Source organism: Ochlerotatus camptorhynchus, unplaced genomic scaffold, assembly GCF_037179485.1.
Source record: "Ochlerotatus camptorhynchus isolate MF236.1 unplaced genomic scaffold, CSIRO-AGI_Acam_v1.1 ptg000124l, whole genome shotgun sequence".
NCBI classification, from domain to species: domain Eukaryota; kingdom Metazoa; phylum Arthropoda; class Insecta; order Diptera; family Culicidae; genus Ochlerotatus; species Ochlerotatus camptorhynchus.
This window is the reverse complement of record NW_027040614.1, coordinates 773,518-789,494: the sequence shown is the minus strand read 5'-3', so window position 1 is coordinate 789,494 and position 15,977 is coordinate 773,518. Positions and strand designations below refer to the sequence as shown.

The 15,977-nt window shown below is 39.0% G+C and overlaps 1 protein-coding gene across 7 annotated transcripts in view; it reads right to left on the bottom strand.

The window, feature by feature from the left end:
• RhoGAP19D (Rho GTPase activating protein at 19D) overlaps positions 1-15,977 on the bottom strand; it is a 515,695-nt gene that overhangs the window by 237,697 nt on the left and 262,021 nt on the right. For all 7 annotated transcript variants that reach the window (XM_065220299.1, XM_065220300.1, XM_065220302.1 and 4 more), the window contains exon 2: positions 7,702-8,456. In XM_065220299.1, coding sequence (XP_065076371.1) covers positions 7,702-8,004 — 303 coding nt within the window. In that variant the 5' untranslated portion in view covers positions 8,005-8,456. The remainder of the gene's footprint in view (positions 1-7,701; positions 8,457-15,977) is intronic.

Below are 15,977 nucleotides of genomic sequence, written 5' to 3'. Positions count from 1 at the left end.
AGGACAAACCAACTCCAAATAGGTTCGAAGAGATTCTGCACAGCATTTACGTTTCAATTCTATGTGTATAAGATGTTCTAGATTCTAACAATTGTCCTGGAGTTCAGATTACTTGATCTCCTGGATCAACCAAGGCCTGCACGATTCTCTAAGTGACAACACCTGCCCAAACATGTGCACAGAGTTTTTGCTCATCACTTATAATCTATTTTAAGGTATCTAAGATGCTCAAGGATCTCCAAATTAGCCTGGAGTTTCGGTCATATGATCTATCAGACCAACTATGACTGATGCAAGACCCTTAGCTACAAACCAACTCCAAACAGGTTCATAGAGATTATGCACATCATTTACGTTTCAATTCCATGTGTATGAGATGTTCTAGATTCTAACAATTATCCTGGAGTTCAGATTATTCAATCTCCTGGATCAGCCAAGACCTGCACGATTCTCTCGGCTTATAATCTATTTTGAGGTATCTAAGATGCTCAAAGATCTCCAAATTATCTTGGAGTTCCAATCAAATGGTCTACCAGATCAACAATGCTTGATACGAGGTTTACATCCTATTCGCGTAACATTTGAAAAAGGCCTGTAAACTTTTGTAAACAGAGCTGGAAGTCACAGAAAGTTTTGCAGAACTTTCCAAAACTTTGCTTAACTTTCCTGAAGCTTGCAGAACTTTCCTGGAGTTCTTTAAAATGTTCTGTATGTTCCAAAACTTTCCAGAAGTTCGTTAAAAAAAATCTAAAATTCGCAGAATTTATGCTTTTATTCTGTAAATTGTGAAGAATTTAGTCAAGTTTTAAATAGTTCTGTAAATGCCGAAAAAGTTGTGTAAGTCCGTTGAGGTTCTGGGAACTCGATCAAAGCTTTCAGAATTGGTGGGAACTCTGGTGAAATTCTGGAAACACTTTTTAAGTTCTTGTTTCTCAACAAAGCTTGCGAAATTTCTCTCAAATTACGGGGGTTTAAGAAGTTTTAGAATTTTTCCATAAATTATCGGAACTTTCTCTAAGTTCTGGGAACAACTTCCCTGGAGTTATCGGAAGTACTTTTCGGAAGTCCATGGAAGAACTTTCCGAAAGTTCGTGGATGAAATTGCCAGAACTTCAGAAAAGTTCATCCTCGAAGTATTGGGAAGAAGTTCCCTGGAGTTCTGAGATGAAGTTCCCTCAAGTTCTGGGAAGAACTCCTCTCAAGTTCTGGGAAGAACTCCTCTCAAGTTCTGGGAAGAACTCCTCTCAAGTTCTGGGAAGAACATCTTTAACATTTTGGGAAGAATTTTTCTGAAGTATTGTGAGGAACTTTTCTCTAGCTTCAGATTTGGTGTAAAACGGCTGAGGCAACTTGTATGTGGCTTATTTTAGTCACAATCAAGTTGCTGCAAGATCCTGCCACAACTTTATGCTGCTTGGGTTTCTGGCGGTTTGAAAAGAACTTCTCTCATGTTTTGAGAAGGAATTCCCTCAAGTTCTGGGATGAGCTACCGGAAAGCTCTGGGAAGAACATCCCTGAAGTCGTGGGAAAATGTTCCTAAAGATCTAAGAGGTACTTCCTCGAAGTTCTCTGAAAAATTGCTTTGAGGTTCTGGGAAGAACTTCCCTGGAATTGTGGGAAGTAGTTCCCTGAACTTGTAGGAAGGACTTTTATGAGGTTCTGGGAACAACTTCCCTAAAGTACTGTGAAGAACTTCATTGATATTCTGGGAAGAACAGCCCTAAAGATCGGAGAAGAATTTCCCTGGAGTTCTGAGAAAAACTTTTCTAAAATTCTGGGAAGAACTTCCCTTCAGATCTGTGAAAAACTTGCCTTAAGTTATGGATATAACGTTTCTAGAGTTCTGGGAAGAATTTTCCCGAAGTTTAGTTCTGGATATTTTTTCAAGAACAATCCTAGATCTCTGGAAAGTTTTGAAAAAAAAAACTTCCTTAAGTTCTGGAAAGATTTTACTGGAGTTCTGAGAAAAACTTTTCTGAAGTTCCCAAAGTTCTGGGAAGAACGTCCCTAAAGTTCTGGGAAGAACTTCCCTAAAGATATGGGAAGAATTTTTCTTTAATTATGAAAAAAAAACATCCCTAAAGCTCTTCGAAGAACTTTCCTATAGTTTTGCAAAGAACGTCTCTAAACTTCATGGAAAAACTACTCTGAAGTTTCTTGATGAACTTTATTGAAGTTCTGGAAGGAACTTCCCTGGAGTTGTGGAAAGAGTATTTCTGAAGTTCTGAGAAGAACTTTTTAAGTTGTGGGAAGAACTTATCTCAAGTTCTGGACATAACTTCCCTAAACTTTTGTAAAGAAAATTTCTGAATTTCTGGACAAAACTTCCCTGGAGTTCTAGAAAAACTTCCCTTTAGGTCTGGGCAGAACTTCCCTAAAGTTCAGGGAAGAACTTCCCTGAAGATATGGGGAAGAATTTTTCTTGAATTATGGAAAAAATATATCCCTAAAGCGCTTCGAAGAACTTTCCTATAGTTTTGGAATGAACGTCCCTAAAGTTCATGGAAAAACTACTCTGAAGTTTCTTTACGAACTTTATTGAAGTTCTGGAAGGAACTTCCTTGGAGCTCTGGAAAGAGTATTACTGAAGTTCTGAGAAGAACTTTTTTATGTTCTGGGAAGAATTTATCTCAGGTTCTGGATAACTTCCCTAAACTTTTGGGAAGTACATTTCTGAAGATCTGGATAAAAATTTCCTGGAGTTCTGGGAAGAAATTTTCTATAGTTGTGAGAAGTACTTTTCTGAGGTTGTGGGAAGAACTTATATCATGTTCTGGATAACTTCCCTAAACTTTTGGGAAGAACATTTCTTAATTTCTGGATAAAACTTCCCTGGAGGTCTAGAAAAACTTCCCTTTAGGTCTGGGTAGAACTTCCCTAAAGTTCTGGGAAGAACTTCCCTAAAGATATGGGAAGAATTTTTCTTTAATTATGAAAAAAAAAACATCCCTAAAGCTCTTCGAAGAACTCTTTCCTATAGTTTTGGAAAGAACGTCCCTAAAGTTCATGGAAAAACTACTCTGAAGTTTCTTAATGAACTTTATTGAAGTTTTGGAAGGAACGTTCCTGGAGCTCGGGGAGAGCATTTCTGAAGTTCTGAGAAAAACTGTTTTAACGTTCTGGGAAGAACTTATCTCAAGTTCTGGATACAAATTTCCTAGACTTTTGGGAAGAACATTTCTGAATTTCTGGATGAAACTTCCCTGGAGTTCTAGTTCTGGGAAGAACTTTTCTGTAAGAAGTTCTTTTCTGATGTTGTCGGAAGAATTTCCCTAAAGTACTGGGAAGAACTTCTTTGAAGTTTTGGGAAGAGCTTTCCTAGAAGTTTTGGGAAGAACTTCCTTGATATTCTGGGAAGAACATCGCTAAAGTTCTGAGAAAAATTCCCCTGGAGTTCTGGGAAAAACTTTTCTAAAATTCTGGGAAGAACATCCCTTCAGATCTGGGAAAAACTTGCCTCAAGTTGTGGATATAACGTTTCTAGAGTTCAGGGAAAAAATTTCCCGAAGTTTAGTTCTGGGTATTTTTTCAAGAACAACCCTTAAGTTCAGGGAAGAAAAACCCTAGATCTCTGGGAAGTTTTGAAAAAAAAAACTTCCCTTAAGTTCTGGAAAGATTTTACTGGAGTTCTGAGAAAAACTTTTCTGAAGTTCTAGAACTTTCCTATAGGTCTGGGTAGAACTTCCCTAAATTTCTGGGAAGAACTGCCCTAAAGATATGGGAAGAATTTTTCTTTAATTATGGAAAAAAAAACATCCCTAAAGCGCTTCGAAGAACTTTCCTATAGTTTTGGAAAGAACGTCCCTAAAGTTCATGGAAAAACTACTCTGAAGTTTCTTGATGAACTTTATTGAAGTTCTGGAAGGAACTTCCCTGGAGCTCTGGAAAGAGTATTTCTGAAGTTCTGAGAAGAACTTTTTTAAGTTGTGGGAAGAACTTATCTCAAGTTCTGGATACAAATTTCCTAGACTTTGGGGAAGAACATTTCTGAATTTCTGGATAAAACTTCCCTGGAGTTCTAGTTCTGAGAAGAACTTTACTGTGAGAAGTACTGTTCTGATGTTGTCGGAAGAATTTCCCTAAAGTACTGGGAAGAACTTCTTTGAAGTTTTGGGAAGAGCTTTCCTAGAAGTTTTGGAAAGAACTTCCCTGATATTCTGGGAAGAACATCGCTAAAGTTCTGAGAAGAATTTCGCTGGAGTTCTGGGAAAAACTTTTCTAAAATTCTGGGAAGAACTTCCCTTCAGTTTTGAGAAAAACTTGCCTCAAGTTGTGGATAGAACTTTTCTAGAGTTCTGGGAAGAATTTTCCCGATGTTTACTTCAGCATATTTGTTTCAAGAACACTTAAGTTCAGAGAAAAAATTCCCTAAAGTTAAGGGAAGAGATCCTATGAAATTTTGAAAAAGACTTCCCTGAAGTTCTGGGAAGATTTTACTGGAGTTCTGAGAAAAAAAATTCTACACCACCGGCGGCGCTAGGTCTTCAGACTGATCAGGTTTCATTCTGAAGATCTTCAACTGTCCAGGAATTCAAATAGCGTCTCTAAGATATTCTTCCCATGATACCAGCATGATCAGAAATTATTTCAAAAACCTACAGATGATCAGAGATTTCTTTAGAAATCATCCGGATATTTTTTCAAGTTTTCAGGTTTATCAGGTGTTATTCTGAAGATCTTCAACTGTCCAAAAATTTAAATCAAGTCTCTCTGAAAGTTCTCTTTTAAGTTGGCAAAACGATTGGTCAAGTAATTCTCTTGGGCGGTGGTTACATTCCATTATTCCAAATGTTTCTTCGAGAGCGTGGTTCAAAGGTCTGGATGTAAGTCGGGGATTCATTCGAGTGATGTCAAGACTTATGTCCAACCACTACTCGCTAGACGCACATCTCTATAGAATAAACCTCGTTGACAGCAATATATGTAGGTGCAGAACCGGTTATGATGACATCGATCACGCAGTTTGGTATTGCCCGGGTAATGACGCCTCCAGAGCACGACTGTTGGATACCCTAGTGGCCCGAGGTAGACAACCCTTCCGTGAAGTAAGATATGTATTGGGAACACGAGATCTTCCCTACATGCAAGCGATCTAGGAATTCCTTTGTTGGTCTGATGTTAGAGTTTGATGTGACTATCCCCTCCTTTCCAAACAATTTCCCGCCATTGTGTCCCAGTCTTATTATCCTCCTGTTCCTGTGCTTCTTGCCCCTGCCCAGCCAGGATTTGGTCAACCGTCCGAGAGTAGTATCTGAAGGAGGCTTCAGAAACCAGTTTCCTACCTAGATCCTTCCAATCGAAATTGTTACCCATTAACCTCGAGCCCGCCACGAGTAATTGGTACTAAATACTAACCTAGAAATACTACTATTTAAAATTTCATCAAACATTACTGATTTTGGCTCCGCAGAGTGTCACACACGACTGAGCCTAGTAAATAAACGAACTAGTTAAAAAAAAGTCTCTCTGATTTTCACCCAGGATACTAGGATGATCAAAAATTATTTCAAAAATCCACCTGTTATTTTAAAGATTTTTTTGAGTTCGCGGACTTCCCTGTTGCTTGCAGAGATTTCCTTAAGTTTGAAGAATTTTCCTGCTGGAAGCAGATTTTACTGAAGTTCTCAGAATTTTCATGAAGTTCTCAGAGTTTTCATGAAGTTCGCCGCCTTTACTGAAAGGTGGCAGAATATTTTCAAAATTCGCAGAATTTTCCAGAAATTCGCAGACTTTCTTGAATTAAGTAAAATTTTCCTGAAGTTCGTAGGCTTCCTTGAAGTTCACAGACTTCCCTGAAGTTCCCAGATTTTTACAGAAATTTGCAGAATTTTGGTGAAGTTTGCAGAAAATATACTGTACGCTCTTGAATTTCACCGAATTTTTCTGGAGTTCTTGAAATTTTTCTGGACTTTTCAAAACGTTCCAGAAGTTCGTTAAAATTTTCTGAAGTTCGCAGAATTTTCCTGAAGCTCACCGACTTTACTTTTGAAGTTTGCAGAATTTCCCAGACATTCACGGACTTCGCATAGGTTCGCAAATTTCCGTGAAGCTCGCCGACTTTCTTTAATTTTTCTTGAAGTTTTCAGAACCTTCCAAAAATAGGCTGAACTTTCCTAAAGCTCGCAGAATTTTATTCGAGTTAATAAAAGTTTTCTGAAGTTTTCAAAATTTTCCGGCAGTTTATTAAAACATTTCCTGAATATTCCAGGAGATCCGTGAAGTTCGCTGAAGTTACCAGAATCATTCTGAAATTCGTATATGTGTCTTGAAGTTCACTGAACTTTCATGTAGTTCTCTGATTTTTTTTTTTTACATTTCAATTAATTTCATAAAATTTTCCTGAAAGCTTAGAATTTCCTTGGAGTTTGCAGAATTTATCCAAAAAAAAAAAAGTGAGCGGACTTTTTTTGAAGTTTGCAGGTTTGAGTTACTATAGATTTTAGAACTTTTCTGTAGTTGTGCATTGTACTGTAGGAAACTCACAGGTTTTTTTAAAGGAATTGTTGAAGTTTTCAGTCTTCCTTGAATTTTGAACAATTTTTTCCGAAATCTACAGATTTTTTTGAATCTCGTCGAATTTTTCTGAAGTTAATAGACTTCCCTAAATATAACTTTTTCGCATGTATGAACGTTAGTTAGAACGTTCCGAAAGTTAGTTTTCTGTGAAATTTACAGTTTCTTTAGTTTTACAGACTTCACTGCTATTTTCAGAGATTTCCTGAAGTTCATAGAATTTTCCTGGAATGAGCAGAATTCACAGAAGTTACTAGTATTTTTCCTGAAGCAAGCTAACTTCACTGAAGTTGACAGAATATTTTTGAAATTCCCAGACTTCCCTGAATTCAGTATAATTTTCAGTTTGCAGACTTTCTTAAAGTTCACAGATTTCTCTGAAGTTCCCAGATTTGTCCTGAAGTTTTCAATACTCTCCAAAATCTTGCTAAACTTTCCTGAAATTCGCAGAATTTTCCTAGAGATCTTAAAATTTTGAACTTTGAACTTCTCTTCGTCTTGAATTTTTCTGAACTTTTCAAAACTTTCCACAAGTTCTTTGAACTTCTCTGAAGTTCGCAGAATTTTCCTGAAGCTCACCGAATTCATTGAAATTCTCAGATTACTTTTGGAGTTCACAGATTTTCCGTGAGGCTCGCAGACTTTCTGTAATTTAGTAAAATTGTCTGAAGTTTCATACACTTTACAGACTTCTTCGATGTTCACAGACTTCCCTGAAGTTCCCGGATTTAAAGAGAAAGCCGATTTAAAGTATAACTCTATAATGCAAAGGAGCTTGGTTTGAACCCATGATTTTCCGTACCTCAGGATTTTTTTAGTGGCCAATACCACTGCTGAGCAGTGGTAGTATCAATATCAGCAGCACGGTGCTGATCATCAATCGCTACAAATCGAATCGATTTACCATCCATATAATTTTCGAAACCGTCATGTTGTAACAAATATCAGTCAATTGGTCCATTGGAATGGTCATCAGTGCAGTTCACTCGACGTTTACGGTGCCTTCATCGAACCAAAAAAACAAAATGGGTTGGCCGCTAATCAATCGGAATTAGCGACTCGATTTCACCAAAACCTCTTCACTCGTATGTGAAATTTTCGGGACCACTCCACAAATTTGCCAACGACCCTCTCGAAGTTCGCCATAAGCAGAGAAGCCCCAAAACGGAAAACAAATCAAACACTTACCTGATTGCTTGACGGTTGCTGTTGCTGTTGCAGCTGCTGCTGTTGTTGTTGTTGTTGTTGTTGTTGTTGTTGCTGGTGTAGTTGAAGTTGCGGTACCATGGCAACACCGCCACCGCTAGCACCGGTTGCTACGATCACTTGCGGCTGAAGATGCTGCGATTGTTGCTGAGGTTGATGGTGCACTACTGCTTGCGTCGTATTCCTGGGCTGGGGCATCGGACCGGGCAGTGACGAGGTCCGAACCGTAGGCACCGGTGGAGGCGGACCTCCACCGCCATAGCCGGGTGGACCCATTTCGGCCATCGTTCTTATTTGCGGGTTGAATCAAATCCACTAACGTTTCGCACGGAGAGATCACAGGTAATTACGTAACAAGGTAACACGCACACACACACACATAGGCGCGTGCACACGGGATTAACCCCGAAGCCGGCGGCTACATCTTATGGTGAAGGGTTCGTTTTCAGGGTTTACGAGCCAGTTGTCCAATTGCTGCGTGTCGTCGTTTGCTGTGGCTTGGAGGAGGCGGAGGAGGTCGTGGTGATTCACCACGCCATCACCGGCACCATCCAGAGCCATCGAATCATATTCATGTGTGTGCCGTGAGGGTGTCCGAAGGTCTTCCGCCGTCGGTCTTATCTCGGCTGCGTCGGTGCAACAAGGCTACCTCCGTCGTCCGTGTGCTTCTGGGTTTCGTTTCACCAAATAAGGTGGCTTCCTTCCTTGTCGTTACAAGACGTACAGCAAAGATATGCCTAAAAAGGGACAAGAAACAAAATACTTAATTAGTGTCAACGGTAAAGGGCAAACCTATAAACATCGGTTCAATCTCCGTCGGGAACTTATGAGTCGCGAGGAATTAAATAATTATACATCGAGTGGCAGCAGTCCATCCAGCGTGCGATCATAAAGCAATTAAAAGCTCGTAAAACAGACGATCGATATGTTTTTTTCCCGCGCGCCCCGGTCTCCCGAACAATAATAATAAAAATGCGCGTCGGTTTTCCCCTTAAACCCAGGCCACCAGCGCCGGCACCGCCGCCGACCAACCCAGCAACGGCAGCCCATAAAAATTCTCAATGCATTGCATTGTGATCGTTGATTTATGTGACTTCCCTCCTCTCCCTCACTCTCACACCCTGGCCACACTTTTCAGAATGCTCGCTCAGTCCAATAGTAATCGTAATAAAAGTGACGGTTTTCAGCATTTTTTCAAGATCACTCTCCGGACCGGCAGCGAGAGTTGAATGTAGTTGATTGTGTGTTGTGTAGCAACCATCCAAGCATGCGGCGCGACTGCGGATTCGTGGGATGATGCCTTGATGGGAACGAGCTGATAAGCACTTTGGCAAAAATCCAAGCAAGCTTGGTAGGCCGAGGGCTCTAGAGCTTGAAGGTTGATTTGCAACGATTCTGACAGACTACGGTCCGAATGCCTTTCAATCAACGTTGCCCGATTCTAACAGTCTGCGTCGGACGTGCGAATCGTTGTAGATCACCGCAGAGGACCACGTCCGGCCCTTGCCAAATTGCTGCAACTGCTTTAGTAATTTGTCAATTTCTATTCTCCTGGGCCCTTCAATGATAAGCCCCTTTTAGATCAACGATTCTCACTTTTTGGGACATTTCATTAACTCGCGACAATATTAATAATCAATGTTAGAGTCGTTGGAAATGCTCAACGTCAGTATCAGACTTAAAGTAAACGATAGATGAGGAGATGAAAGTATAGAAGTGATAGTTTCGTTATAGTACCGGCAGTGTGAAAACTGTATATAGAAAGTAGAAAGCGAGCAAAGGATAATTTTGAGAAATGTACGAATCAGATCGAGCATTCCCTTTACCAAACTCATCCGTCGATGAGGGGCGGTGAGGGGTATTTCCCCTCGTCACCACTAGCAAAAGGAATGATCGCCGATTCGCTTGTGCCTATGAGGTATACATTTATTTGGGTCGCCTTATTAACGCATTAACATATTTGATTGAATTGCGAAATTATGATATGTCTAATTGTCACTAGGCTCTCTCGAAAGGAAACAATGTTGCATCGCCCCTAGTGATAAAAGCAAACGCAAATTCCGGCGAATTAGAAAAAAAATTCTATATAGGAAAATTTCAGGAACTGTATAGAAGTTCTGAGTTCTGGAGCAATTTTGAAAACTTCAGTTGAGTTTAAAATCCTTAAGTTATAGTTCAGAACAGTTCGATGAATATCTGGAAAATTTTCAGGAACTTAAAGTAAATTTCGGGAACTGAATTTCGATCTGTTAATAATATTGCAATAGATTCGAAAAGTACTGAGTTAGAGGTGGGCAAGACAGCTCATCTGGCTGAGTGGATCAGACCCGTCCAGCTCACGCAGGGGAGCCGATTATTTTGAACAGCTCATTAGCTCACATTGAAATTATAGAAATTTTGACACACCAATTGCTCTCACTGTTCTTGGCTTCAGCTCCAGATCATCAGCTCAGATCCGAATCAGAAGCTGAATCGTGAAGAATCGAGATAAAAAAAGATTCGAAGAGCTGGACGGGTCCAAGAGCTGTCATTCTAAACAGCTCCCATAATGATTCATTCCGGTCGATGATTCGGATCCGGAGATGAGTTGTGAGGTTGACAGCTGCATTTCGCTTTTCAGTTACCCGTGAAGCTTTCTAATTCCAATCAGTGCCTAATTCCATTCACGTGGGTTTAAGCGGTGTATATCAAGCCGACTTGCCATCAGTAAAACTACCCAAGTAACATTTCAAGTTTTATCGTGGTTTTAAAGTGTTCTACAAGTCTAAATCATGGTCTTCGGAATCCTCATAAAACCCAAATTGCTCCTTGGGTATGTTAACATATGCAAATCTAAATCAATAATGTTTCGATTATTAGAAATTATTAGATTGGAATTAGAAAGCTTCACGGTATTTGCGTTTGTTAGGAAGATCCCGATGAGAATGGTGGGAGAGTTGAGGAATAACATCAGCAATAAGAGCCGGGTAGGTAAATACATTGAAAAATACCAGTAGAAATTAACCATCGTGTAACACAAGTATAGAGAGCAGGCTTCCAAAAAGTACAGCCTCCTCGCGACAGTTGGTTTATACCTGACTTGACTGTTGCTTTGTGTGCTTTACTACCGCTTGCTACCGTACGTTCAGATCTGAATTCGAAGTGTATTGGCAACAGCGCACGCACCAACGAATGAAAGCTGTATTAGAACAGTCGCATCTATACCCGCTTTGCTAAAATAATCGTGCTTGGAACGTAGTTAACCGAATGGGCTGTATTTATACATTTATTTATGACCAGGTTCTCAATGTTTCTGTCGTCATAACAGCCTTCACAAACCGACGACATCCCTCAGCTTACCCAAGTGGCTGTCACGAAAAGGCTGTCACGAGACATTATATACAATTGATATACGGCAGTAAAGTATGGAAGAAACCCAGAAGAATGATCCCGAACAGATATGTCGGCCCGATGTCGGATCAATGTAAGGTCAATTTACGGTCGACGTCGGCCAAATGTCGGGTCGATGTCGGGTCAATTATGTGTTTATGTCGGGTCAATGTCGGGCCAACATCGGGTTGGGGTTTGGTAGAAGTCAGGTTGGTTTCGGGTAGGCTTATATTTTTCGCCGGAGACCGTGCGTTTAAAAAAAAATATCGGATGAAAATTTTGCAATGGACAGCACGAACGTGATAGCAACCGAACGAGCTCCGGCGTCACACTGGTAGTGTAGTAGCAGTCTTACGACATACAAACAAAATTTCAAATCCAGCAGCAACGAATCGGCAGTTTGACGGACTGCTTGTTGTATGTACGAGGAACGTTACGAATGACCATCCGAGCGGCGCTGGTGGTGTAGTGGTAAGCGTGATTACCTCTCACCCCAGCAGGCCTGGGTTCAATCCCAGTCGGCGCCGCCGGGATGTTCTGAGGCATAACATCTCTGATCACGCCTTCCTTCGGATGGGAAGTAAAGCCGTTGGTCCCCGGTTCATGAGTTGATGGGTCGATAGGTAGGATCCAGGTGTGGGAGCTGCCTTCCTGGCGTCGGTAGCATTGGTGCTCAGCACGGAAAACAAGATCGACGGAAAACAAATCAAGGAAAAAAAAAAAAAAAAAAAAAAGAATGACCATCCGAGGCTGTCATAGCCGAACGAACAAAATACATGACTAAGAACGAGCTGTCGTGTACTGCACAAGACGGCAACGTTGCATGTCGTATAACAGCCTCACTGTGGGCTGTCGCTTATAGCTCAATCTCAAGGCTGTCGTAGGAAAAAGAAAGCGACAGCCGTTGGAATACTGTCATGAGGCGGTACTTTTGGTATGCCTGATAGAGAGACAGTCCTTTTTTGAAAAGCTCCGCTATAAGTGACGGATTGAATGGTTTAGACTTGTGATATCAATGAGCTGATGAGCTGCGGTTCCTAAAAAATGAACCGTGGGTCATCAGCTCACTTTAGTGAATCGGGTCTTTAGAACAGCTCGAGAGCGGATCGCCCATTTCTATACTGAAACGCTTCATTCAAATTCACTTCGGAAAGTACTGAAACACTTAAGCAAAGAATCATTTAGGAAAATACTGAATTACTTATCAAAAGTTTGAAATCACTTCAGAAAGTACTGAATCACTTAGGAAACGTTTGGACTCACTTTGGATAGTCACTTCTGAAATGTTTTCAATCACTTTGGAAAGTACTGAAACACTTTTGAAATGGTCGAAGTCACTGAGGAGAGTACAGAATCACTTCGGAAGGGTTAGGCATTACTTTCTAAAGTACTGATAAACTTCCGAAAATTTTGGGCTCATTTCGGACAGGATCTTCGGATCTCTATACTGAATCGCTTCATTCAAATTCACTTCGGAAAGTACTGAATCACTTAAGCAAAGAATTTCATCATTTCGGAAAGTAGTTAATCACTTCAGAAATGTTCAGAATCACTTCGAAAAGGACTCTGAATTGCTTCAAAAAGTTTAGAATAAATTTGTAAATCACTGAATCATTTAGGAAAATACTGAATCACTTATCTCAAGTTCAAAATCACTTCAGAAAGTACTGAATCACTTAGGAAACGTTTGGACTCACTTTTGATAATCACTTCTGAAATGTTTTCAATCACTTTGGAAAGTACTGAAACACTTTTGAAATGTTCGAAGTCACTGAGGAGAGTACTGAATCACTTCGGAAGGGTTAGACATTACTTTGTAAAGTACTGATAGACTTCAGAAAATTTTGGACTCATTTCGGACAGTACTGAATCATGCCAGAAAAGTTTTTAATTTCTTCCCCAGGTACTAAATCACTTCGAAAAGAACTGACTCATTTCAGATAAGTTTGGGATCAATTATCAAAAAAGAAAAGCAGTAACTAAATACGGAAAGTACTGAATCATCGCGGGAAGTTTGTAATCACTATCGTACCGAATCACTTTGGAAAGAACTGAATCACTTTAACAAAGTTTGAAATCACGTCAGAAAGCACTGAATTACTTCATAAAAATTTGGAATCACTTCAGAAAAGCTCGGAATAACTTCGGATCGTATTGAATCACTTCAGAAAATTTCGGACTCACTTTGGAAAGTGCTGAATCATTACAGAAAGTTTGTAATCACTTTCACAAGAACTGAATCACATCGAAAATAATTTCATCACTTAGGAATGCACTGAATCACTTCAGCAATGTTCGGAATCACTTCAAAAAATACTGGAACACTTCAGTAATGTTCGGAATCACATTGGAAGTACTGAATCGCTTCAGAAAAAAATCGGAAAAAACTTTGGAAAGTACTGAATAACTTCAGAAAAATTCGAAATTACTTCAGTTTGAAAAATCACTCCGGATGGTGCTGAATCATTTCACAATGTTTGTAATCACTTTCGCAAGTACCGAATCACTTTGGAAAATACTGAATCACTCTAGAAAAGTTTGAATTAACTTCGGAATCATTTAATGAAAACTCGGAATTTTCGAATTCACTTTGGAACATACTAAATCTTTCCAGAAAGTTTGTAAGCATTTCCATAAAAAATGAATCATTTTAAAAAAGTTTGTAATTATTTCGGAAAATACTGACTCACTTGACAGAAGCTCTGAATAGCTTTGGACAGTACTGAATCACTTGACAAAAGCTCGGAATCGCTTCGGGAAGCATTGTACCAATTCATATAAGTTTGGAATCACTTTGTAATAACTGAATCACTCCAGCAAAGTTTGAAATCTCTTCAGAAAACATTTAATCACTGCAGTAAAAAAATCGCAATCACTTCGGGAAGCACAGAATCAATTTAAAAAAAAAAAAGTTCAAAATCTCTTCTGAAAGCACTGAAACACTACAGAAAATGTCGGAATCAGTTCTAAAAGTAAATCAGTACATTCCGAAGTGATTTAGAACTGTTATGAAGCGAATAATTACTTCTTTAATTGATTGCGAACATTTCTGGAATGCAGAACATTTCTGAAGTGATTCAGTACTTTCTAACGTGAATCCGAAAATTTCTTAAGTAATCGCTTCAAAACGATTGAAAAAAACTTTGGAAAGAACTGAATCATTTAAGAAAGTACTGGATCACTTACGAAAAGTTTGAACTCACTTCAGAAAGTACTGAATCACTTACGAAAAGTTTGGACTCATTTTGGAAAGTACATAATCACATCAGAAATGTTTTCAATCATTTTGGAAAGAACCAAAACACTTCGAATGTGTTTTGAATCACTTTCGAAAGTACGGAATCACTTCGGAATGTATTGCATCACTTTAGAAAGGATCAGGCTCACTCCTGAAGGTACTGAAACTATTCAGAATAGTTTGACATCACTTCAGAAAGTACTGAATCATTTTAGAAGTGTTCGAAGTCACTTGGGGGAGTATTGAATCGCTTCGGAGGAGTTAGGAATTACGTTGGATAGTACTGATAGGCTTCAGAAGGATTTGGATTAATTTTGGACAGTACTAAATCATTCCAGAAAAATATTTAATTAGTTCGGCAAGTACTAAATCACTGCGAAAAGAACTGAACCATTTGATAAAAGTTTGGAATCACTTCTCAATAAAGTTCAGTGAGTATGGAAAACACTGATTCATTGCGGAAAAATTGTAATCACTTTTGCAAGCACCGATTTATTTTGGAAAGTACTGAATCACTTAAACAAAGTGAAATCACTTCAGAAAGTACTGAATTACTTAATAACAGTTTGGAATCACTTCAGAATAACTCGGAATAACTTCGGATAGTGTTTAATCCCTTCAGAAAATTTCGGACTCATTTTGGAAAGTACTGACTCATTTCAGCAAGTTTGCAATCACTTTCGCAAGAACTGTATCACTTCGAACAGAATTTAATCACTTAGGAATGCATTGAATTAGAATTTTCACCCAGCTAAATAATAAAGTCCGATATTTCATAGCCCCTGACCATTCGATTTTACTAAATTTCACAGAAAATCGCTGATTGAAATTTCCTGGTATTTCGACGAGGAACTGGCTAGTAAATCTAAAGGGCTAATGAAAAGTAAGATCTTATCTAAACGCTAAATTTAATCGAAACTCAAATTAAACTATTGGTACAGTTTTGAAGCGAATAAAAATCTAGCTGCAAAAATCAGTGCGTTACCTTTCGTTTCCTGTCGCAACAGTAACATTAAGCAATACTTATAAATCTACAAACAATGACATATTGGCTCTGTAAAGCTAACACCATTGAGCCTTATTAATAAATTAATAAAAAAAAAACTGGAACTTTTTTGCAGTTCATTATATTAACTTTCATGAACTTCTCCGAATTACGCTGAAAGTCTTCGAACTTGTTCAAAACTGTCTGAACTTCCCCGAACTTTTTTAAACTCTCAAAACTAAACTGCTCGGAACTTCTTCGGACAGTAATCCTGATTTCTTTTAAACCCTTAAATGTTCCTAATTCGTCGGTAGTTCTGCAAAATTCTCTAAAGTTCTTCAAACTTCTCTTAATCTCTCCGATTACTTTAAGTACTTCGAATTTCAATGAAGTTCTCAAAAATTCTCTCAACTTCTCCAAGCCTTTCAGAGCTTCTCGTAACTTCTACGAATTTCTCTGACTTCTCTAAACATCTCGGAACTTTTCTGCAATTGTTCGAATTTCTCTGAGGTTCTCCAAAGCGTTCCGAACTTATCTCAACTTTTCTGAACTGCTCTGAAATTTTCTTAAGGTCTCTGAAATTCTCCGAATTTCTCTTAAGTTCTCCGTAGTTCTCCAAACTTTTCTGAAGTGTTCTAAAGCTCTTAGAACTTCTCTGAATGAGTT